Below are 26,702 nucleotides of genomic sequence, written 5' to 3' on the forward strand. Positions count from 1 at the left end.
CCATTCAACTTGTTATCTGTTGTTAAGGCCAACATTGAGCTTTCACAACCATTATCTCTAAGAAAAGCTGCTAAAAATATTCCAAGAACTATTAGTAATCATTGTGTATATTTTAGGCATATTACTCAGTTTTATTTTGAAAAAGCTCACAGGAAACTTGACCTACCGACACCATTCAACTTGTTATCTGTTGTTAAGGCCAACATTGATCTTTCACAACCATTATCTCTTAGAAAATCTGCTAAAAATATTCTCGAAACTATAAGTAATAATTGTGTATATTTTAGGCATATTACTCAGTTTTATTTTGAAATAGCTCACAGCAAACTTGATCTACCGACACCATTCAACTTGTTATCTGTTGTTAAGGCCAACATTGATCTTTCACAACCATTATCTCTAAGAAAATCTGCTAAAATATTCCAAGAACTATTAGTAATCATTGTGTATATTTTAGGCATATTACTCAGTTTTATTTTGAAAAAGCTCACAGGAAACTTGACCTACAAACACCATTCAACTTGTTATCTGTTGTTAAGGCCAACATTGATCTTTCACAACCATTATCTCGAAGAAAATCTGCTAAAAATATTCCAAGAACTATTAGTAATCATTGTGTATATTTCTGGCATATTACTCAGTTTTATTTTGAAATAGCTCACAGGAAACTTGACCTACCGACACCATTCAACTTCTTATCTGTTGTTAAGGCCAATATTGATCTTTCACAACCATTATCTCTAAGAAAATCTGCTAAAAATATTCCAAGAACTATTAGTAATATTTGTGTATATTTTAGGCATATTACTCAGTTTTATTTTGAAATAGCTCACAGGCCTTCAGTCAAAAAAGTAAGAATTACTTAGACAGACTAGGTAATCAGTGAACATAGGTTTTTAGTATTTCATACATTTTTTTAGTCTTTTGTTTTATGTTTTGTTTGTTTCATTGTTTTGTTTTATTGAACAACTTGTATGGTAGTCATAATCTGTTCTTAATTCCATCGTCACCACACATGAAAAACTTCACAACACGTGTAATTATGTTCTTTATTTTTTAATAGCAAACAAAGTATCTCCCTGTGGATGTGCATATTCATCAAAATAAAGATTATTGTAATACAGGAATATAATACAGTATGATAATAAAATTACCGTTTTTTCACCGTATGTTATGGAACTTCACCCATGTGATCCTTGTCAATGATGCCCTTGGTTACACCTGTGAATGAGTGAAATAGTTTGCCCAAATGTCATATTTAGCTGGAGAAGGGCTGTTCTAAAATAAACTTTCACTGCAGTGTTAAAAGTTTTCTGACACATTATACCTATTTGAAATCAACAGAAGCCACATTGCCATTTTGATGATGTTGCAGTGTTTTCCTTATCCCACTCTGCATCAGACATGGCCACACAACATGGATGGTACCATCTTCTGCATTTTGTGCATTCAATCTGAAATATATTTTTAAAATCAGATATCCAACATTATTACATTATGATCTCTTACATCTCATGTTCTCATAATGATAATTATGATCAAACCTTTTATTAAAAGTATACATTTTAAGTGCTGTTTTACACTGCTACTCTGCATCATTTAAATGTCTTATTGTTATGTAATTTAATGACTTATTTTAATACAGTATTTTTAAGCTCACTCACCCATTTTGTTGTTTGGTTCTGTCCTTTTGGATGCTGTTCACCACAACTCGAGCAATGGTCTTTTTCACTGAAGACTGAAATACTCTAATTTTATAAACTATCTCATGGTTGTCTTAAGACTTGGTACTATAAGTAATGGATCTGAAAATCTATATACAGGTCTATACAAGTCAAACATATGCTCAAGAGTTGACACCACTCACTGTATGACATGACAACACCCCTCAAGTAAAACTGAAACATCTCTGATGGCTGGATACAATATAGGCAACTGATCCTAAAAAATGTCACATCATATCCCTTATCCAAGGGTATCAGGGGCTTGCAAGGTTTAATAATAATAATAATAATAATCTACAAACCCAAGCACTGCAGAATATTTTTGACCAAGTTGATCCCGAGGTCTTTTAAGTCTTTTCGCGATGTGGGTATGTTAATGTTCTGGGCAGTGGCGCCTGCAGAAATTTTTCATAGGAGTGGCCAGGTGGGGCCACTTAAAATCTTGGGGTGGCACACCAAACTGAAAAGTCATAATTTCAGGAATTTTATTTTACTAGTACTATTATGACTGTCTTTTTTTTTTATAATACTGTAGTATGTAGGCTAGTGTGACGCCTACAAATGTATGGTCACAATTGTTTGGTTGTAGTATTTTTTGATAAGTATTTGATTAGTCAGCATGAATGTCTGTGTTTGTTTTATTTATTATTTTCTGACACCCAAGTTGTGTGATTTATATTGTAGATAGAAAGTAAACAGAAACAGTATTGGGTCAGCAGGTGGCAGTGTAGTCCACCGTCTGAAGGTTTTGTGCGCATGCCCCGTTTCCTTTCAGAGCTGAGAGGACTCGGTGAAAAGCATTAACAGTTTCACTGTCTCTGTTCCTTACCAACCACTTAACCTGTTTTCCAGCCGTGAGGCCGGTAACAGAATTTTGGAGGCACCGCTGGGATCAGCATCTGACGAGGGGTGATGCTGATCCATTAACCCACCAGCCCAGGACGGATGTCACGGGACCAGCCAGAGGTGCAACAGGCAGGCGACTGAGGCAGCGACGGTACCACGGATGACAGAGGGGAACCCCAGCTGGAGGAGGGCTGTGCTGTTTGCTCGGGGTGGCTGGACTGTGTAACTTCGCCGGTCAAGAGACAAAATGGAGCATCAAGAGAGAAGAGGACTGAAATGGAAGATAAAGAAGAGTCTTCATATGCTGACTGTGGAGGAACTCTTCCAGATAGTTGAGAACATCACGCCAGTTGAAGACCTTGACCCTTCAATGGTCACATCAGGTGATGAGGAAAGTTGTTGTGAATATATATATTCTTACATGAACAGTAAAGCTTTGTTGGATTTAGAAGATCAGGGGTTTTCCCACTTGCTGACTTTGAGAGATGTTATTGCTGATCTTATTGCTAGTCGAGTTAATCTAGTCAGTCAACCTACAGTGCTAGGAGAGGAAGTTGTTACGTTGACACCAGTATCCACACCCACAGTAACGGTTGAACAGACAAGAACAGAGAGTAATATTACAGACACATTTCCAGTTGAGTCTGCCGACCCACAAGCAGCAGATTATGAAAAGCTAATGGCTAATTATAAAGCTCTGGGAAAGAAGTTAGCTGAGTTTAAGGCACCACCAGCACAGCCGACACTTACCTCTACTGCTACACAGCCATTAGGCTCCAGACCTGCAAGTGGAGCACATGGATTGAGCAAGCAGATTGATGAGGGTCTCAAAGCAAACCACACAGAGGGAGAGATCATCCAAGGTGTTTTTCGTATCATTAAACAAAACTGGACAGTTTAAAGACATGCTGATTAACAAAGATGATCTAACACTGGCTGAGCTTAGAAGTTTCCTGCGCTCTCATCTCAGTGAAAAGAGTGGTAGTGAGTTATTTCAGGAGTTGATGAGCACCAAACAACACGAACAGGAGAATCCACAGCAGTTCCTGTACAGGATGATAGGACTGAAACAGAAAGTTATGTTCGCGTCCAGACAAGATAACTTAGACATAGAGTATGAGCCCCGCACAATACAGAATGTGTTTTTACGTACCATTCACCAGGGCCTTCTCCCCAAATACAGTGATATTCGTAATGAACTCAAGCCTCTCTTGTCAGACTATACTGTGTCAGATGAAGCTTTGATCAGACAAGTCAACAAGGTGTCCAGTGAAGAGAGTGAGAGGCAACGTAGACTTGGACATGTCACCCGACAAAAGGTAACGCACGCTCACGCCGCACAGCTAGAGCCTGATAAAAACGCTGAAAAACAATCTGACAAGACCAAGAACCAGAACAAGGTAATAGAAGAGCTGAGTGCAAAGCTGGATGCTCTGACTAAAGTGGTTGAAGCCCTCTCAGCCGTCAAAAGGCCAGAACCACCGTCATGTCAGTGCGGCCAAAATAAGCCAAAGCCTAGGCAAAATCCAAAACAATATGGCTGCCCTGGGTGTATTCAGAAAGGCATTAGCTCGTGTAACCACTGCTTCAGGTGTGGGGAGACGGGCCACAGGGCAGTGGGATGTATGAACCGAGGTCAAGCTGTAAACGTGACCCAGTCAAACAAACTGTGTAGCTTCGTCACTCACTAACACAGAGTCTGAAGCAAAAGAAAGAGTAGCTCAGCTAGTGGGAAGAAAATGTAAGATCAAGTGCTACATTAATAGCTATGCAATGGACTGTATATTAGACAGTGGAGCCCAAGTGAGCATTCTTGAGCGTCAGTGGGTGAAAACCTACCTCCCTGACCACAAAGTGCGACCATTAACTGAACTCCTAGGCCAGCAGGCTCTCAACGTATTGGCTGTTAATGGTTAGTCTCTGCCATATGATGGTTGGGTTGCGGCAAGGGTGACTCTCCCCGATAACAGTGACCCAGATCTCTCCATACAAGTCCCATTCTTGGTGAGCAGTGTACCTATTGACCTCCCCCTGATTGGTTTCAACGTCATCGAGCAGTTGATCCTGGGGCCAAATGAGAATGTGAGCCTTATACCTACCATTGTGCATCTCCTCCGTGGTGCCATGAATATCCAGAAAGACAGAGCGACTGCTTTGGTCAGCTTCATCCAGACAAAGAGCAGCAATGTTGACCACGTCAGTCAAGGTGTGCTGAAAGTGGGCCTGCGTGATGTCATCATTCCAGCTGGCCATGTCAGACATGTAAAGTGCAAAGTACCACCTACCCTTGACATCTCCAACCCACTCCTGTTTTTTGAGCCTTGTGAGAGCAATCCGCAGTTACACCAGCTGGATGTGGGCAGCAGCCTGTTAGAGGTTTGTCAGGCTAGGGTCCCCTATGTGAAAGTTCCTATTGGTAACCACACGAAACATGAAGTGACTCTGTCCTGCAAATCTGCTCTGGGAAGCATCGAGCCAATTTCACGGATTATAGAAACAGATGAACGAAACCTAACTAACACTAGTGTCACTTCAGAAAACAGCAGACAAGACTCAACTGAACCGGACAAAGAGAGTGTAAAGACACTACAGTGGGATCCCCCTGTTGATGTCACCCACCTCAGTGATGAGCAGCAGAAGATTGTGAAAAAGATGTTACGAGAGGAAGCAGGAGCGTTTGCACGAGGTGACGATGATGTGGGCTGCAAACGTAGCCTGGAAATGTCCATCACCCTTAAAGACAGTACACCTGTCCAAAAATCCTACGCTTCCATCCCCAAGCCTCTGTACAAGGAAGTGAAAGAGTACATCGAGGATCTCCTGGCCAGAGGATGGATTGTGAAATCCAAATCTCCGTATTCAGCGCCGGTGGTCTGCATTCGAAAGAAGGATGGAACGCTCAGGCTTTGTATTGATTACCGCCTTCTGAACCAACGCACTGTCCCTGATCGCCATCCCCTGCCCAGAATTCAGGACCTTACAGACACATTGGGTGGGTACAGTTGGTTTTCCATTCTTGATCAGGGAAAGGCGTACCACCAGGGGTTCATCGCAGAGGGGTCCCGTCACCTAACGGCTTTTATCACCCCCTGGGGTCTCTACGAGTGGGTGCGGATCCCCTTTGGACTGACCAATGCGCCCGCTGCGTTTCAACGCAGCATGGAAGAAATGCTAGCACCCCTTCGAGACGATTGTTGTATACCATATCTGGACGACATCTTATGTTACGCCAAGACATTTGAGGACCATGTTGAAGGTCTGAGAAAGGTCCTTAGAGCCCTGCAGAGTCACGGAGTCAAGCTCCGACCAACTAAGTGTGACCTGTTCAAACGAGAAGTAAGATATGTGGGACGCTTGGTTTCAGCAGAGGGTGTGCGTATTGACCCCAGAGACCTGGAGGCGGTCCGTTCTCTGAGGACTGAGACACCTGCTACCGTAGGAGACGTGCGGAGGATTGTGGGGTTTTTGAGCTATTACCGCTCATATATCCAAGGGTTCTCCAAGATGGCCGCTCCAATATATGAACTCCTGCAACCGAGCCGAGCAAAAGACGAACAGCATCAGAGAAAGTCAGGGAGACAGAAGGGAAAGGGGGCTCAGTTGCCATCACGAACTCCTGTGACCTGGACTGAACGACACCAAGAGGCATTGTGTAACCTGATTGATATGTTAACCAACCCCCCTGTTCTTGCTTACCCAGATTTTGAGCTTCCATTCGTGCTTCACACAGATGCCTCCGATAAGGGACTTGGAGCTGTCCTTTACCAGAGCCGGCAGGGAAAGCTAAGAGTAATCGGGTACGGCTCAAGAACGTTGACGCCAGCTGAAAGAAACTACAGACTCCATTCAGGCAAGTTAGAGTTTCTCGCCCTTAAATGGGCTGTTTGCGAGAAGTTTAGGGATTATTTGTTTTATGCCCCGTACTTTACCATCTACACGGACAATAATCCCTTGACATATGTCATGAGCACTGCCAAGTTGAATGCAGTTGGTTTCAGGTGGGTGGGAGAACTGTCAGATTTTAGATTCGACATTCGTTACCGACCCGGCAAAATCAATGGTGACGCCGACACATTGTCAAGATGTCCTCTTGACATCAACAAGTACATCTCAGAGTGCACTAAGGAACTTCCAAGAGATGCTGTCGCTGCTACCTGGGAAGGTTGTGGAGCAGGCAAGCGTGGAGATGTAGCCTGGATCGCTGCCATGACTTTGACACAGGGTGAGCAGCCTGAACCAAGTAACAGAGAAGCCCTACCATCCATTGATCTGACTGATCTGCGAAAGGCTCAGCGAACAGATCCAGCTATCGGTGTAATAGTGAACATGAAAGAGTCAAACACAACACCAACGAATGACGCAAAACGGGGTATGAGAGGCACTGTCAAAAAAATGATGCATGAATGGACTAAGTTTCATCTCGAAGATGGGATTCTCTACCGTAAGACTGCAGAGAGACACCAGCTCGTCTTGCCTGCCTGTTTCAAGTCTTTGGTCCTCAAGCACCTACATGACAATATGGGCCACGTCGGAGTTGAAAGGGTCCTCAGCTTAGCAAGGCAAAGATTTTATTGGCCCTTCATGAGGCGAGAGATTGAAGCTTATGTCACCAGACAGTGCCAGTGTATAAAGCAAAAGAAGCCAGTGACGCACATACGAGCCCCAATGTCCAACATAACCACGAGTTCACCAATGGAGCTCGTTTCCATCGACTACCTACATTTAGAGCCAAGTAGAGGAGGCTACCAGTATATTCTAGTTGTAGTGGACCACTTTACTAGGTATGCACAGGCCTACCCCACACGCAATAAGTCCGGAAAGACGGCAGCGGAAAGGATTTTCAATGATTACATTCCCAGATTTGGCTACCCCTTCAAACTGCACCATGATCAGGGGCGCGAGTTCGAAAATGAACTCTTTCGGACATTGCAACAACTGAGTGGAGTGGGAAACTCCCGGACAACCCCTTATCATCCCCAGGGTAACCCGGCTGAACGGTTTAACCGTACAGTTTTGCAAATGTTGCGGACCCTGGGTGAGGAGAAGAAAGAAAGATGGAAGGATTACCTCCCTCAGATCGTTCATGCTTACAACTCTACACGCCACGAATCGACGGGGTATTCGCCGTTTTTCCTTCTTTTTGGCCGACACCCACGATTGCCTATTGACCTGCTATTCAGAATGTCCACTGATGAAGAGCCACAGACTTCGCGAAGCTACGCTGAGAAATGGGCTGAACGTATGAGTGAAGCTTATAAAATTGCTTCTGAAAACAGCAAAAAGTCCGGTGCTCGTGGCAAGAAACATTATGACCAACATACAAGAGGAGTAGTACTGCAGCAGGGAGATCGTGTCCTGGTCCGAAACTTGAGTGAACGGGGAGGACCTGGAAAGTTAAGGTCATATTGGGAACACACCATCTATGTGGTTAAAGAGCAGATTGGTGACAACCCAGTGTACAAGGTGGTTTCAGAGAGGGATGGAAGCAAGTCACGAGTTCTACACCGTAATTTGTTGCATCTTGTCACTGACCTCCCCATTGACCCACTGGAAGATGGAAAGGGATCTAAACCATCAGCAAAAAAAGGAAAAGAGCACAAACAGCTAACAGAGAGCCAGAACTCCAACTGAACTCTGAAATGGGTTCCGACGATGATGATGGTAGCTCCTACTATGTGTTGCGCTACAACCTGAGAAACAGAGATGGACAAAATGTGACAACGACTAATGAACCTACCTGTAGCCCACTGAGAAACTCAGTTCCCACCGAGCTTAATCAGACAGCTGATGTTAGCCCACCTGTGAGGGAGAGACAGTTAATGTACAAGGGTGAAATGTCCACAGGGACTGTAAGAGAGCCAGAGGAAAGTGAACTAGGGCAGCAGGATGAGCATCAGGACATTGAGTTGAACACTGAGAGTGAGGAGGAGGTACAGTCGAGGGCTGAAGAGTCAGATGTTGCCAGGTCTTCCCCCAGAAGTGAAAGTGAGACTGAGCAATCTCACCAGGAAAAGAGAGCAGTTGTACCCAGACAGACACATAACACTGAGGGACAGATGGTCAGGAGGTCTGCTAGAGAAAGGCGGCCAGCAACACAGTTCACTTACAACATGTTCGGTCAACCCTCTTTTCAGACACGTCCGTCAGTCCGTAGTGTAGAAGTTACTGAAATACCGAACATGACATTTTGGGGCGTGCAGCCATACCCCATGACACCTTATTCCATACCAGTGTCCTACTACCTACCCTCGGCATATTTACCACATCCATATGTAATGTCAGGAGGTCAGGCTAGGCCCATGTACATTAGTTAAGAGATTTAAGAAATGCACTTTGAGTTTCATGTGTTTGAAGTAATAAGATAAAGGTCAAATGTCAGGAGCCATTTTTCTTTTGTTGGGGAGTGTGTGACGCCTACAAATGTATGGTCACAATTGTTTGGTTGTAGTATTTTTTGATAAGTATTTGATTAGTCAGCATGAATGTCTGTGTTTGTTTTATTTATTATTTTCTGACACCCAAGTTGTGTGATTTATATTGTAGATAGAAAGTAAACAGAAACAGTATTGGGTCAGCAGGTGGCAGTGTAGTCCACCGTCTGAAGGTTTTGTGCGCATGCCCCGTTTCCTTTCAGAGCTGAGAGGACTCGGTGAAAAGCATTAACAGTTTCACTGTCTCTGTTCCTTACCAACCACTTAACCTGTTTTCCAGCCGTGAGGCCGGTAACACTAGCAGAAAATTATCAGAAAGAGTTGAGGAAGCGCCTATTGATAAACTTGTCTTACGTTATATTTAATGTTACTAATGATCTAATGTGTATAGACTAATAACAGTACAGTTAACATTTTGAGTTAATTTGCTCCCTTCCTTCCTCCTCATCACTATGCCTCTGCTGCTAGACCATTGGCTCTCTCTCGCCTCCTGTGTTAATTTTCTTCTTGAAGTAAGACGAGATGTCTTGACTTCTCTTCATGGTCTGCAAATTGAAACTAGAAAAACACTCAAAGCGCAGTACTCCACCAAGGCTGCTGAGTTAACGTATTATTTACAACAGATGAAATCTTTAATAAAAAATGACCTTGTGCTGAGCACAGGCATGTGTTATGCATGTGCATGTTATGTATGGACACGAAACTGAGTGTAAATTACACTTATGAAGGTGTGTTGATTAATTCATCACTTCTGGCAAGCCAGTGTTAAAATAACCTATCCCTCAATACTTTTATTTTGAAGATGTATTTTGATGTTGCAGGCTTTTATTTTGTCACCATTCCAGCGGCACAGGAAGTGTTGTCTAAGAAGCAGTTTCTTGACATGATGAAGACACTGTCTGTGTCGAAAAGTCCGAAAATTCACATAAAGATGACAGAAAACGGTTCCACGCTGTTGCTGTCTATTAAAGGATGTGTCTAAACTTATAAGCACCTAGGGTTACAAGGTGTTACGGTGAAGAAATGAGGGAAGGACAGAAAGGTGAATTTGTGTTCAAATAAGGCTGATGGCTGAACTTAACTGTCTGGCTGGGGTTTGTTACATGGCGTGGCTAAAATATGTAGTGGTCGGCAGGAATTGATGGGACTCAGAAACACCCCACAATTTAACCATTTGTTCCTTGTATGATTTCCAGCTGATAAATCATGGCCAATTTGTAGTAGGATCACAATCATGTGATGGCCAGCAGCAGGTAGCAGGCAGTGTTCACGTCATGGTTACAGCAACACTGTGCAGGCTACTATATCTGGCAATGGGAAATCTTTAACAAAGCCGTGAATCCACATTATAAGCCGCATCACTGCTAAAATTTAATCACTTGGTCCTTGTGTCATTTCTGGCCTTCTCTGAAAATTTCATCCAAATCTGTTTCTCCGCTTTTGAGCAATGTTTCACACGGACAGACAGATTCACAGACTAACAGTCACAGACAAACATACACCGATCGTCACATAACTCCACCATGCCTTGGCAGAGTAATAATAGAGTTCGGGAATGGACGTCATACCGCGATGGATTATGGGATGCGCCCACCATGTTTGTGGCCTGAAAACAATCGCATCATCTGGTGTAGTAGATCGTTTTCGTTTAAAAAAGGACCAAAACAGAGGCAAATGCGCTATTATCTACCGGGAAAAACTTAACAACAAAGCGAAGCAAAGATATATGGAGAAAATAGGATTAATGGATGGGATAGATCCATACCGAGCACAAAAGCCGGTCCAGTGACAACCAAACGAGAGGGACTGACAGATATTTAGCTACCATAGTGGGCTAAGGATATCACGATTGACAGACAGAAACAAGAATAAAAAGGCAACTCACCCTGGGACAAACAAACATCCTCTTGGGAATATTGCCGAAAGAGATTAACTTTAGTTTAATGCCAGCAATCCAAGCCATTCAGCGTCTTTTTGTCATTTCAGAGATGTCGCTCCCCTGATGTCTTTTCCAAGCGGGAAAACCTAAATATTTTAGCCCGTTGGTCAATTTTCTCCCAGACCAGTGGTGAGACTTACTGTCACAACCCACCACACAACATCTGCGCCCCATTGTTGCTGATGACCAGAAAGTTTGCGCGCGAAAAACATGTAAAAATGTGTAGGCTTTAATGAGGCCGCAAGTGAGCAGGCCACAAATCCCAAGATGCTTTGCGACGTGACGTCACAATCCCGAACTCTATAGCAGCAGCTAGCATTAGCTGACTATGCCTGTAACTCAAATGTTAAAAAGCACAGCAGTGCTGCTCTAACAGGTTGCTGTAGCAGCACCTTTTGGCACTTACAAAGCACGTCATGACGAATATTACTTCTCCCCCTTCTTTTTGCAAAAGAAATTATGACTTACTCATAGTCCTCTGTTCAGATCGGTGCTGCTGATCGATGCGGATCAGTGGCGATGCTGTCAGAGTTTGCAACCTACTCAGAACCAATGGAATGAATGAGTGACTGACATCACTGTTAGACAATGAGCCAATGAAGGGAGAAGGAACCGTCTTTGTCGCCTCTGACTGGCTAAGTGTGCGCAGTCTGAGCCTTGTCCTTGCCGTGGTATGAGCTTAACTGGCAATTGATATTTGTAACTGGCCAGTAGGGTGGCCAGTGGGGTGGCCAGCAGATTTGTAGGGGTGGCCGTGGCCACCCCAGGCCACTGCCTGGTGGCGCCATTGGTTCTGGGGGACGAGTGGAAAAGCCGCCACCACATCTTCAGCCATCTGTTTAGTTTTTGAAATACAGAGTAGACATAAACTTTTTTTTTTTAGCAAATTGTAGCTTTTTTCTATATTCAGACAATTGATTTGTCGATTAACAGCTCACCTTCATGACAAAGACCACACAGCTATAACCATTTCTTTTTTGGATGCTGTGACTGATTGTGGCTGGCTTCCACTTAGTACCCACCCAATCAGTCTTCTGATAGCGGTTCTGTCGCATGTTGAAGTACTGCCTGGAGTGATGGTTGAAAAATGTAACAAAAATTTAACCTGATTGTTAGAATGTACTTTGCTAAAAAAGAAAAAAAAAATCCATTGACATTGTTGGAACATAGAGATCATCAGATATTATTCAGGTCAAAATAAAAATAAAAAATTCTAAAATGTGCAATTATGCATACAGTTGTCCGATATCAGGTGATACACAGTAAAATAATGTAAATTAAAATTAGCACACACTACCGAAACCGTGATGCAGCTTCGCCTGAGTCATTGTCCTCAGCCTGACCCATGGTATCCATAACGTACACGTTTTTGTTCAATTTATGGAGATACTAAAAGGAAATGTGACATTACAATTGTAAAAATATTTTATCAGTTCATTTGTGGCCAGTATATGTTTTATAATACTTACCAGAAATTTCCAGTGGTTGTGGCCAACATTGATGGCCCCTATCATTCCGTCGTAGTTGTCAAAGTCAACCTTATACAGTAATAGCAAATAAAAGTAATTTTTAAGGTAATGTGTCCTATTGTGTTTTATATGTTTTCATTTATACAGATGAATTATGTTTACCTTGCGCAATGAGTGATTAATCATGGCAAACCATGCTCCAAAAACTATTACTCCAGCTGAGTAATAGTTTAAGACGTATCTTCTTTTCCCCGAAGCGTTCATGTTCAGGATGGCTCTGAGGTAGCACTCGATTGTCTGAAAAATAAATTATTCGAAAAATGATTTATCTGAAAATTTAAAAAAATCTTTCTCTGAAAAAAAACAAAACTAAATGGATACTTTATGAATGCAAAGGTGATAGTTGTGTAAGGAATATTTACCTCACCCAGCAGCCTGTGTGGTGCTAGAGAACTGATTTCTCCCTGACGGAGAAAGTACTTGCTCGTCTTGTCAGGTGATTCAATGACAGCAACGACGACTTCACTGTCCCTTTTACACCAGATTTTCTGCTGTTAATTTAGAGCAAGCATGCAAGTTGTTCAAGCAATTCAAGCATGACACATACAATGTTTTTCATTTCATAGACTATAAAGTTTGAGTAGCTAATCCTGAAGCAAAGGTAGCCCTAATGAAAAATACTTATTAAAAAAACAGTTGTGCTGTTTTCGTTGTTGAAGGGATGAATGTCTGGTTTCCCCCTTTGTGCTGGCCATCTTCAGCAGTCGATGTTTATGATGGGTGAGTTGTAAAATAACTTAGAGAACAGAAAACTTTAAATATAATGCCGTACCTGTCTGGTGTCTGCAGAGATCTTTTGAGGAGCATTTTTTGATCTTTTGATGACCTTTTGGAAAATAATTTTTAAAAATGAAATCTGAATAAAGTCAAGCAAAAGGACATGTACAATATTTACACAGGAATGTAAAATATGACAAAGTACTGTCAGTGTTTAGCTTAAAGAAGTCTATACTTATGAGTAAATCAGTTCATGAGAATGAGAAGAACATGTTCTAACTTTGAAATAAATATGTAATAAATGTAATAAATATTACATTTTAGACAAAATAGGTGCAGCATTTGACTGGCAGAAGTCTTATTTTTTATCTATTTCTTAGAATCTGCCAATGTATGTTACTGACATACTTTTTTTATTGGTCCTGATCTGTTGTCTGCGTTGGATCTGTCTTCTCACTCCCATTGGAGCAGGGGTCTTCTGGGGAGGGTGGAAATATTTTGTTCGTTTTGGCGCAGGTTCCACACTGCGTTTCCCCCATTGTTCCTCAGCATGCTCCAGATGTTCCTCTTTGTCTCTCAGTGGTCTGCACAGCAGTTGATGATTAAGTCCGAACTGCATTATGTGCTCTTTGTAGCGGCCACACAGGGAGACATGCAGCTTCCGAACGAAAGCGCCTGGCCTGAGTTAGTAAGCCTTGGTTTTTTTTACCTCCGCCAAGGAGGTTATGTGACACCCGGCGTTTGTGTGTCTGTCTGTCTGTCTGTCAGCAAGATAACTCAAAAACGCCTGGGCAGATTCACATAAAATTTTGAGGGGATGTAGACTATGGTAAGAGGAAGAGCTGATTTAATTTTGGTGGCAATCCAGAAAGGATCCTGGATTCTGGATCACTTTGAATTTTTTAGTATGTTTTAGTATGTGGTCCAAAATGGGACAAAAACATCATAGGTTAGTATGTCGTCTAACAAATTGGAGCAAGGTGTCCAGATAGCTCAACTGGTTATGAAGGTGATTCCTGAACAGAACTGTATCAGAGATGTAGGTTCGATTCCAGCTCATGATCCTTTACTGCATGGGTTTCCTGTTTTCCTCTCTATCCTTGGCGGAGGTCTGCACTCTCTGAGTGCTTTTCTAGTGCTTCTGCTGTACCAACTTTGCTGGGATCTGCATCACTTGCATATCGGGACAGATCCCCCAACATAAGACCAGACCAAAGAGGGAAGATCCCCATGTAATCCTGCAGCAAAAAATTGATTATGTCTGGGCAGTAATATGGGTTCTCCTCACAATTTCCATTTCCATCTTGCACACTGGATTGGTCACTTTCCAGGACCCCTTCGAACAACTGTCGAAACGGTGAGGTGGAAAGAATAGTCTTGGCTCTCTTTGGTAGCTCAGGTGGCTTTGGTGTCTTCTTAGGCGGAGTGCTGGAATCATCCAGATTGGTCTTGCTCTGGATGCAGCCTTTGACGACCTCCAAGCTCTCTTCCACTTCCTGAGAGGAGAACCTCCATCCAAAAATCCGTCCCATGTGGCCAAAAAATTCAACAGCGGGATTCAGACTGATGCTGTTGATGAGATGTGCCACACAATGAGTTGCAAATTCCTTCAGGCCTTTATCTCTGGTCTTCCTGGAAAATGAAACAGATACAGCCTTCAGGATATGTGCTGAGCAAAGGTGTAGCACAGTGATGCCCTTCAGTTCTTTTTTGCAAAAGAGCCTTGAATGATTTTATGCAGCATCTCAAGGTATCCCAAAATGTTTTGCCTGTTGAAGGCCAGCAAAACACCCTGCATAAGGGCCAACTGTAGTCCGTTTCCACTTGGCTAACTTTAATGGCAGTGATTTTTTTTACTTTTGTCAAAAATTTCATCAGCCAAAAGGACAGACTGGCCACTGTGTGGTCATTGGTGACCATTTCACTGACAGGAAGAGGCGGTTTGTTTTTGCCATCACCTGGCAAACAGAGGGCATAATACAGAACCCTCTTCTGTTGGTTGGGGAGTCGGCGCACAACACCACCTGTGGCATTGAGGAATAGGGTAACTGGAGAATGTTGCCGAAGATGATTTACAAAAATTGCAATTCCTTGCTCAGTATACAAGTGGACACTAAAAGGATCCACTTGTAGATGTTGGATATACCCTGGACAGAAAATGTAACCTGCATCAGACTCTTTCATTATTTGCTGTGTTAGTATTACCTCCAGTAGCATGTCATCATGAAGCCTTGTGCTTCTACTTATCTCTGCTGACACAACTTTGAGGACGTCTTTTGACAGTGCACGGGTGAGGTTACCAGCAAGCAGCTCCAGTGATGGTGTTTTCCCCAGCCTCTGAAAAAAGGTGTTACTCACACCATCAACAACTGCCTTTGCCATCTTTCCTCTTTTCTTATTACTGGCTGGCCTTGCCCTTGTCTCATCACATAAATGTGCAATTTTACCACTTCGGGACACTTGAAATGTAATCTTTTTAGCATTCTTTGATGGTTTTTCTTTCATTTCAAAGAAATATTTGGCTTCACATGATGAAAACATGCATTCCGCTTTGATTTTGATGAAAGGTGATGATGTCTTTCTACTCTTCGGTGCTCTCATATGCTGGTACTTAAATGAAAGACAACAGCAAGGGTTGTGCTTTCGAAAGCTACTGTACATGACATGTGTCCATGACTTTCCAAGTTTTGAGGATCCACGAGTTGGCTTTATTTTGTCCCATTTGCTCCTTTTAATGTGGATTTTAATTTTTTTCGGTCCAGGCTGTGTAGGTCTGTACTGGTCAGCCTCAAGAACGGCATTTCCTTCACTTTTCAGTTCATCTGAATTTTCAGCACTTTCGTCTTTTACTACGGTGGCCGAGACCCGCCATCGCTGCAAATAAAACAAACGCTGCAAACAAAAACAAACGCTGCTGCAAATAAAAGAAACGCTGCAAATAAAAAGAAACGCCGCTGCAAATAAAAAAAAGAAACGCTGCAAATAAAAAGAAACACCGCTGCAAATAAAAGAAACACTGCAAACAAAAAGAAACGCCGCTGCAAATAAAAAAGAAACGCTGCAAATAAAAAGCCACAACGGAAGTGGATTACTGGGGATTATTTTTGCCGATACACCGGTGTGAGAAGAAGAAGAAGTAGAAACAAGAACAGGAGTACGACTTGGAAAACGAACGAGAAAGTAAGTGAAAATGTTAGTGTTTAATGTCACTACGTCTAATTTTTAATGTGTTATCTGGTTAGGCCATGTAGCCCCAGGTTTGAAGGTTTGAAGTTGAACTGGAGGATGCCGGTGTGTTGTTAGCCGTCAGTTGTTTCCACCCGGATGTGTTTTCGTTCCGGACTCATTCATTCTGTCCGCTCGGGCGGACGGGCGCCGGCGGCAAAGGATGGTTCGCCCGGGGCACAAATCTAGCCATGACCGAATCTGTGTGTTTTTCTGGGGTAGACACTGCTTTGGAGTGAGAGCGTGCAGTGGAACATGTTACTGTGTTTTGCTGCATATTGGAGTAAAGTTACCAAACTCGATTGTCCTCTCGTTAGCCGAAGCTAACAACACACCGGCATCCTCCAGTTCAACTTCAAACCTTGGGCTACATGGCCTAACCAGATAACACATTAAAAACTAGAAAAGCACTCGGAGAGCGCAGACCTCCGCCAGGCCATCTGTCTGTCTGTCTGTTTACAGCATAACTCAAAAAGTTATGGATGGATTTTCACCGATTTTTTACAGAATGCCTGGAAGAGCAAAAGTAACAATCGATTAGATTTTGGAGGTGATCCGGATCACCGTCTGGATCCAGAAAAAAAATCCTGGATGCAGGATCCTGGATCCAGATGGTTTTTTTTTTTTTCAAAAAAATCCTGGATCCAGACGTGTGGAGGTGTGGATCCAGGTGTGTTGTTAGCTTCGGCTAACGAGAGGACAATCGAGTTTGGTAACTTTACTCCAATATGCAGCAAAACACAGTAACATGTTCCACTGCACGCTCTCACTCCAAAGCAGTGTCTACCCCAGAAAAACACACAGATTCGGTCATGGCTAGATTTGCACCCCGGGCGAACCATCCTTTGCCGCCGGCGCCCGTCCGCCCGAGCGGACAGAATGAATGAGTCCGGAACGAAAACACATCCGGGTGGAAACAACTGACGGCTAACAACACACCGGCATCCTCCAGTTCAACTTCAAACCTTCAAACCTGGGGCTACATGGCCTAACCAGATAACACATTAGAAATTAGACGTAGTGACATTAAACACTAACATTTTCACTTACTTTCTCGTTCGTTTTCCAAGTCGTACTCCTGTTCTTGTTTCTACTTCTTCTTCTTCTCACACTGGTGTATCGGCAAAAATAATCCCCAGTAATCCACTTTCGTTGTGGCTTTTTTATTTGCAGCGTTTCTTTTTTATTTGCAGCAGCGTTTCTTTTTGTTTGCAGTGTTTCTTTTATTTGCAGCGGTGTTTCTTTTTATTTGCAGCGTTTCTTTTTTATTTGCAGCGGTGTTTCTTTTTATTTGCAACGTTTCTTTTTTATTTGCAGCGGTGTTTCTTTTTATTTGCAACGTTTGTTTTATTTGCAGCGATGGCGGGTCTCGGCCACCGTATTTTACCGTAGGTGTATCAGTTACACTATAAAGATCATCAGCATTCTGATTTTCTTTAACCAGGTCTGTATCGTCTGCATAAGTGGTACTGTCATCACTTGCTGCATCCGAAGTTTCTTTAACAGTTTCAGTGGAGGATGTAAGTGCTGGTTTGCTGGCGCAAACATGATCTCCAAATTGCACTTTAACTCGAGAAGTCAGTTGTTGGATTGCTGTCCTAACGCCTCGTCTGTCTTGGAGCCATGTTACATAGAGCCATTTCTTTAACCTATCCTGGTTAGCAGAAAATAAACGGACGGAAAGCTCTGGCCATACGTCAGAATTCTTTTTGTTATTTTAACATCTAGGAATTCTTGAATTACATGCTGTTCACCACCAGCCCTGATCCACAAATCCTCCTTCGAAATTTTACCACCTTTCTTTGCACGCCCCATGATGGCATTGCAGAAACCACAGAACTACAAACATAAGTAAAACATATTATTAGCAATAAATGTGGGCTGCAACAAAGCTTGACAATGATTTTTTTAAAAAGGCACAATAGGTAACACTTACAGCGTAATGCAGTCTGAAACAGCTTTGCAGAATCAAGAGAAGTGAGTACCTGGTATTGTTGGGTCGGTCACTATTGCTAAGGTAATGGAGAAATATTAATATCACACTCAATGGACACGCATTTTTTCTGGTATTTATGTAAATGTTTTATTTGTAGGACATAATGGTCGTAAAAGAACAGCAGAACACATGACAAATATTTTGTGGTTGTGTCGGCTGGAATCTCTGAGAGCAATTTCCAAATATGGAAATATAAATAACTCTTGTTGACTGAACACTTCTTATTTGTGAGGTGTTTTTAAATGCATTTTCTTCTAGATAATGCTTGTGAAAGATGTATAATAAACTTAAACAGACAGTATTTGTATGGGGTTTTTTTCTCCTTGATTGTCCAAACAGAAAAATCCGTTCCATCTTGGTCGCTAATTTGTGGTGGAAATCTGGATAATTCATATTAAAGCAATCAAGTGATGAGATGAGAGAGGCTATGTCCGAGGTGAGCCCACAGAACACTCACTCACTGTGTCAGCAACGGAGGTGCCCCAGTTAGTGAAGAGGATAAAACCGACGAAGGCTGCTGGCCTAGACAACATCCCCTGGTGTGCACTCAGAGCCTGCTCATCAAAGATGGCCGAGGTGTTTGTGAACATCTTTGATCTGTCTTTCTCACAAGCCTCAGTATCTTGCTGCTTCACCACCATCGAGCCATTACCGAAAACAAGCACAGTGACCTGCCTGAATGACTATCGACCTGTTGCACTAACTCCAATTATGATGAAGAGTTTCAAAAAGACAGTGAAGACCCACATCCAGAGGACCATCCCGCACACCTTAGACCTTCTGCAGTTTGCATACGAACAGAACCAGTCCACTGACAATGCAGTCTGCACCGCCATCCACATGGCAATCACACACTTGGAGGGCAAGGACACATACATCAGAATGCTGCTCATTGACTACAGCTTAGCATTCAACATGGTCATTCCACATAAACTCTGTGACAAGCTCTGGTCCCTCGAACTGACACCCGCTCTCTGCAACTGGGTGCAGAAGTTTCTTACTGACAGACCCCAGTCTGTCAGAGTTAGCAGCTGTGGATTCAGCACGAGAACTGTGACCACAGAGACTCCCAGGGCTATTTGCTGAGCCCCCTGCTGTACACACTGTTCACACATGACTGTGTGGCCTCCCAGAGCAACATCAGTATCATTACATTTGCTGATGATGGGAATGATCACTGTGTGGGATGAGACAGCGTAAAGGAGAGGGGTGGCAGATCTGGTGGCCTTAATGTCACTTATTTGTAATGTGTTTTCATCCTTAATTTATTTTTAAAACATAAATTATTATTGACACATTGCCTCCTTCGTGTTGGTAGTTTAAAAAAAAAAAAAAAAAAAAAAACCACACTCACACCCAGAGCTGAATAATGAACGTTTGATATCGTCTCTGTCTGTGTATCCTCACAACTACACTTCCTGTTTCTCTGAGCGACTCCTTCAAAACAAAATGCTTCCATGTAGAGCACTTATTAAAATAAAGATGTTGTTGAAGAAATATGTAAACATTACAAAGTTTTTGAACAAACATGAAGTAACAACAAACTTCTTATTTATTTAGTAATTGCTATAGCTTTTATACACTTTTATACATCGTGTCATTTCGCTAATGAGGATCAGTGAAATAAGAATTTCATTGTAAAGTGTAACTGGCTAGTGTCTGTGCACATGACAATAAACCTCTTGAGTCTTGGCTCTTACTGGCTATGATATCTGACAGTACTTTTCATGTCATGCAGAGGCAGATTATTGGCTGGTAATTGTACAGGATTACTACCTTCTGGGGATCCTTCATTATCTAGACTGTCTGGCTTTGGGTTTACCACTCTGAATGGGGCCCTTCCTTTTAGCAGGTAGTTCCGTTGTGCTGCTAGGCATCCGTGGAGTGCAGTTAGCTTCTTTAGCCAGTAGGTGTAGAGCATGTCAGGTCAATGTGTCCAGCTCTTCATTCTTGACACTCTTTCTTGGATGTCTGCTATTGTGATGATCACTGGGTCTTGTTCTGGGAGATTGCTGTAATCTCTTCTCAGGTCCATCATCAATGAGCACTGGTGTTATGCAATGTACCCATGTTTCTTTTTCAGTACTATTCAATCACAGCTCTCGGTCAATCTATTCTCATCTCATTTCTCTCCCACTGAGAGTACACTTTGGATGGTTTGATGAAGAATTATTATTATACTTCTGTCTTCAACTTCTCTAGTGTATCTCTTCAGATGGTTGGCCAGATCTGTGAGCCTTTGTTTGGCAGTTTCCAGTGCTACAGGGACAGACAGCTTGTAGTCTTTTCTAGGTAGTTCTTTCTTCATCACACCTTTCTATAGTTCTGCCAGCTGCTTAACTTCTCTCCTTGTTGCTTTGATGCTAGCCTTCAGCCTCCTTCCCTATGGGGGATACTGTTTCTTAAGGCTTATGGTGTTCATGTTGTAGCCAAGCATCTCTGGCATTATTGTTACTGTTGAATATATTGGCCTCAGTGATGGTCACATCTTGAAGCTTTTCCACTGTAGTCTTTTCACTTAACCTTGGTAAACAGTAGTTACAGGTATTTAATGTAGTTATGATCCATAGTCTCAGGCCAGCAAGGTCACCTTGTGTTAAGCTTACATGGGCCTGTGGTTGCTGGACTTTGGTACCCAGCCTAGGAGTGTGGGGATGATGAGGATGTGATCTGATGTCCTGGTTCCCCCTTGCTTTGTTGTACTTCATCAATTTCTAGTGGTGATAACAGTTAGTGTTTGTGGACATTGAAACACTGAGCCAGAAACTGTTTCTTAATTAGCTTAGAATAAGAATCAGAAAAGCCTTGACTGCCAAGTGAGTACATACAAGGAATTTGACTTGGTGTATAGAGAGCAGTGACTAGCAACAACAACAGATACTAAAAGAATAAATTAACAAATCTAAATCTGAGAATTCTGAATAAGAAATGCTACAAATGTGAGTATAAGAAGTACTGTAAAACCAGGGTAATAAAACGGAATATTATTTAAATTACAATATTACACATAAGGGTATTGCATGTGAGGTTAAATACTGCATATGTATTGAATATTGCACTGATAGAAGTCCTTAATGATAGATGTTGGGTTTCAAAGTACTGTAGGTTTTGAAGGTCCCACATTCTTGACATCTATCCCCATCACAGTAACATATAAACAATTCAATATCTCTGCCCTATGCCATGAATGTCTTTCTGGTGGCCCACTTGTCATGAGGCTGTCTTATGTGGACCTTGTTGATCCAGGCTATGTCAGAGCCAGTATGCCTCTTATATTTACTGCTCAGTTGTGGTATTTAGTGGGTACCCCAGATGACAGGAACATCACTGGGAAAAAGCATGAAAAGAAGTTTATATATAAACTGAAACAATCATATCTTTGTTCATTCTGGATTTTAGGTCCAACTTTAATGACATTGCAATTGTGCAGCTTTAATACATACTGTATAATGTGCTAACAGTATGAAACTACCAAAATATAGGTTATACAGTTTGTTAGCTGCAGCATGAATATTTGTTCTGATCTGTTTATAACCACCTTCATAATGCTGACATTCAGGAACGAATAGATATTATTTGCATAATCATAGTCTATATTTAAAAAGCAGAAAAAAATACACAGTTAAAGCCTATATTTTACAGCATTCATAATTCATAACCATCTTTGGCCATTCTTATATGATTAATTTCAGTTTTTTCTCATCAAGCAAGAGTTTGCATAGCCTTTAACTCCCATTTAAAGAATTACTGTGCAATGTCATAATAATACTCTCGTAGTCTTGGCTCAACAACACTGAATCCAGGTCTTTCATCTGCCCTGAAAGATATTAAAAAAAAACAATTATCAAAAATGAGGTCTCCTTACATAAACTGGCCTGTTGTCAGTCAAGCTATCACTTATAGATGACTCAGAGACAACATATTGCTTACTTGTATGTCCAGCAAGTCCTCATTAGGTCATACATCTCTGGTGGACAGTTCACGGGGGAGTCCATACGATTCCCACTTTCAATCATCTGCATGACATCATTTCCTTTCATTCCCTGGAAACAGTGATACATTACACAGTGGCTTGTTATTTACTCCTTGAAAAGAGCAATCAGATCATTACGTAAACATTAATTCACATCCCAAGAAGAGTATGATACATGAAATCAATAGATCAACCCAGTTTGTTCACATTACAGCAGCTCTATAACAGAAGGACATACAGTGCTTAAAAAACCTTATTAGAACACCATCCAGTGTAAGGTGTCTGTCGTGGTTAATCTGCCAGTATGTGCAATCTCTTTAATCAAAATATCTTTAATGCTAAAATAAAATTGTTGCTGTTATCCATCATTTTTTAAATGCACTGTTATACAAACAAGCAGAAGAAAATAGTAAATCACATTATTATTTTTTGATTGAGATCCCAAATTACAGTTACTTGTTTGCATTCCTGAACAGAATAATTTGTTTTAGTGGTTGTATGTTCTTCTTGATTGTTTTCTGACTTCTCAGAGAATTCCAGGGTAGTGGCTCAAATTTGGGTATAAAAACAGAAATTCTGTTTGAAATCCCACACTCTTGTTCAAAATGGTGAAGCGTAGGGAACTCATTCGGAAAGACAGGTCTGGATTAAAGCACTTCATGAAGTTGGATGGTCTTTAAGACAAATAAGGAAGACATAATGTTTTCTTACAGTGTGCTTAAGTATGACTCGGACTCTGCGAGAGACTGCTACAAAATGCACTAAGGAAAATGAAAATTAACTGAAGCAGAGATCAGGCACCTCAAGATTTTAAATTCCCACGATAGAAGGAAGACCACTTCTGATCTTCAGACAGAGATTCATGCTTCCAGATCAGAATCTGAGAAAGTCTCCAGAATGACCATAAGCAGACAACTGAAGGAACAAGGCTTAAAGGGAAGAATAGCTGCTAAGAAGCCATTATTGAGGTCTGCAAACATCTAAACGTGCCTCAGATTTGACTGGGAGCAAAAACACTGGACTGTAGATGACTGGAAGAAGGTACTCTGAACGGACAAGTCCAAGTCCAACTAAATAAAAAAGAAACTGTGGAAAAGTACATGAAAACAACGGCAGCAAAAACGTAAGCTGTTATCAGGGCCAAAGGTCAGACAAAATACGAAGATTTTAGGTTAATATATATGAATAAGGACTATTAAGTTTCTCCAGTTTATTTGCTTAATAAATAATAATGCATTTTTTAATTTGAAAAAAGTTTTTGATTGATTTCTAAAATATTTGTGTTCTCTCATTTATATGACAGGTGGTCTAATAAATTTGTTAAGCACTGTATGTAAAACATGAAACACTTCTCCTGCAGTTGTTTAGTCCAGTTATTACTTTGCCTAAAAGGGCAGCAGTTCTAAAAAACAAACAAACAAAAAACATCTGCATGTCTAAACTATTGCACAGATAAACATATTAGTGAGAGACTTAGTACTGACTTCATACCTTGTATGGTTTTTGGCCATAGGAGAAGGCCTCCCACAATAGCACTCCAAAGCTCCACACATCACTTTTGGATGAGAATTTGAAATAGTTTATACACTCAGGGGCGTACCATTTCACCGGCCACTTTCCATGACCTTTGGCCTGGAGAGACACACACAAAACATTGTGAGAATTAATGTCAGACTGGAGATTTTGCTGTTTCAGATTGCACTATGACTATGGCGAGGACTGACGGCTGGCCAATTTAAAATACACAATTAGGCAGACTGTTGTTAATATGACAGTAATAAGTTTGTTTAATGTAAGAATGAAAGGGGCCAATAAAGAAGGAGCATCAAGACTATTAGTAAGTCTGAAAGAGTATGAACTACCCCAAGATTACAATAGACTGGAGACGACCCATGTCAGCAATTACCTTGTAGTAGTTTTGCTCCTCAGCGACAGCTTTGGAGAGGCCAAAGTCACTGATTTTGGCATAGTGCTGTGTCACCAGAAGCACATTGCGAGCAGCAAGATCCCTGTGGACAAAGTTGTGCTCCTCCAGATACTTCATCCCCATGGATACCTGGTGGGCCAGCTCTGTGATGTTTTTGATCGATGTTTGTCTGTAGATGATCAATTGTAACTTTACTTCTTCTGTCATTCACCACACTTGTTTTCTGTGGTCTTCTGAGTCTTTTGATATTGCTGAGCTCGCCAATGTATTCTTTCTTTTTGAAAATGTACCAAACAGTTTATTTGGTCACACATAATGTTTTTTTTCCATGGAACAACTGAACAGCCAGTTATCCAATTACTTTGGTCCCTTAAAAAGGTTGATGGCACATATAAAATGTGCTGTAATTTCTACATCATTCACCTGATTTAGCGATAAAACACGTTTTGACTGTTTCAATTCAAATGCATTGTGGTGGTGTACAGAGGCAAAATGCCAAAAATTGTGTCAGTGTCCAAATATTTGTGGACCTGACTCTATATCTTTAGATAGCAGAGCGTTGTTTGCTGCTTTCCATGTTCAAGATCTTGTATATAAATCCATAAAAGCAATTGTAAACCTTGCATGGTACACATGACAGACTGATTGCAAACAATCCTTTCAATGTCCTCTACATGTTTGAAACATTTACTCTGCAGCCAACTTAAAACAAAAAAATTTAACAAGATATAAACCTTTTGGAAAATCTTTTTGTGAGTGAGCAATGGTCTCCCCTAATATATATATATATATTATATATATATATATATATATATATATATATATATATATATATATATATATATATATATATATATGTGTGTGTGTGTGTGTGTGATGTACATGTATACTTTACAGATATTATACTATATTGTTGTAAAAAAAAAAGGTAAAATAATGTTTAGCGTCCTTTATATAGACCGCAGACTTTATGATAGATACGATTTAAAACTCTATTTCAAAGTCAGCTACATTGTCATGTATAATACTTTCCTATCTTCAGTGCATTTTTTGTCTCAGGTCAGTACCTTTATCGTCTTTATTCTTTTGTTTATATTGCTAATGAAAATAAACAATGGCAGAATGATTAAACTGAGGGAAAGACAAGTCTCAGGCACATACTTGTGTTTCTGTAGGAACTTATTGAGGGGTCCCAGCTCGGCCAGCTCCATGACCAGCATGAGGTTCTCTGCCTCACAGATACCAATCATCCGGACGATATAAGGGTTGTCCAGTTGTTGCATGACATTGGCTTCTCGCAGCATTTCCTCACGTACTGAGGGGTTGTTATCATCATTCTTCAGGATTTTGACAGCCACAGGCTTCTCTGTCCTAATATATGGAGGACCCAATAGATTTTAGTTCATGCACAGCAAGCAATACGACATTTTTACAGACATCCAATAATACAATACAAGGTTTACACTGAAATATTGGTTAGTAAGGAAGGCAAGTATATCTATGCATCAATATAGAGTACATATATAATTTCTCCTTTAATGAGCCCAATTTGATCTGTGTGTGTGAATGACTGATCATTTTTATGTTAGAGAACACAAGGTCCAACATCATAAACTCTTTGTTTGGTTCTGATGAAGGAACTCAATGATGGAAGCTGTGTTTTTTGGAATTTGAAAAATGAACAGAATTTGTTTTTAGGGAAAATGGAAAGAGCATTTTTGTATGAAAAGGAGAATGTTTTCAAATTTGGTGGTAGTAAAGTCTGCAGATGTCCATAATCATAACATTATAACACTCTGGGTGACTAAAATTGAGGGGTAGTGTTGTTAGTATATAGTAATGTAAAGTTATGTGATGTAGCATACTTTTTCATCTTGTAAATGCCCTTCATGACAGTGCCAAAGTTCCCTGAGCCCAGTTCTCCATCCTCCAAAATCAGCTGGTCACGATTAACTGTTGAGCTTCTCAGTTCATCTGGATCTGCATAAGGACTTTCATATACCTCTGTGTCCATTGGCATGGCTTCTGATGAAGAATAGACCATTCTACATTAGAAGAGTAGTGATTGACAGCATGTGAAATTAGATCAAGTGACCAAGTTCAGACAGTTCTGTGACTGAAATGGCAACAACAAGTAATTTGTCATTGTGCTCCAGACCAACCTAATTGGAGCATTTAGTCTTGAACCCATTGGGAACAGATTTTACTCAAGAAAATTATTCCTACAATGGATTAGGCCCAATTTTATTCTTATTCAGTAGCAAAAACAGATTTGAACCAAATGTTCAAAAGGAAACAATGCAATAAATTAATTATAAGTCATTACATAATAATTAAGTTTTTAAAAAATATCTAGTTTAAATACTGAGCCATACAAACAATACATGCCACCTTA

At 41.2% G+C, this 26,702-nt stretch overlaps 1 protein-coding gene across 4 annotated transcripts in view; it reads right to left on the bottom strand.

Annotated features, from left to right (window-relative positions):
• Nucleotides 1–21,783: 21,783 nt before the first annotated feature.
• syk (spleen tyrosine kinase) overlaps nucleotides 21,784–26,702 on the bottom strand; it is a 42,286-nt gene continuing 37,367 nt past the window's right edge. For all 4 annotated transcript variants that reach the window (XM_051938377.1, XM_051938378.1, XM_051938376.1 and 1 more), the window contains 6 exons: nucleotides 26,173–26,332; nucleotides 25,469–25,678; nucleotides 24,287–24,476; nucleotides 23,872–24,012; nucleotides 22,338–22,450; nucleotides 21,784–22,224 (listed from right to left, as the gene is read on the bottom strand). In XM_051938377.1, coding sequence (XP_051794337.1) covers nucleotides 22,152–22,224; nucleotides 22,338–22,450; nucleotides 23,872–24,012; nucleotides 24,287–24,476; nucleotides 25,469–25,678; nucleotides 26,173–26,332 — 887 coding nt within the window. In that variant the 3' untranslated portion in view covers nucleotides 21,784–22,151. The remainder of the gene's footprint in view (nucleotides 22,225–22,337; nucleotides 22,451–23,871; nucleotides 24,013–24,286; nucleotides 24,477–25,468; nucleotides 25,679–26,172; nucleotides 26,333–26,702) is intronic.

This window comes from Acanthochromis polyacanthus, chromosome 18, assembly GCF_021347895.1.
Source record: "Acanthochromis polyacanthus isolate Apoly-LR-REF ecotype Palm Island chromosome 18, KAUST_Apoly_ChrSc, whole genome shotgun sequence".
NCBI lineage: Eukaryota > Metazoa > Chordata > Actinopteri > Pomacentridae > Acanthochromis > Acanthochromis polyacanthus.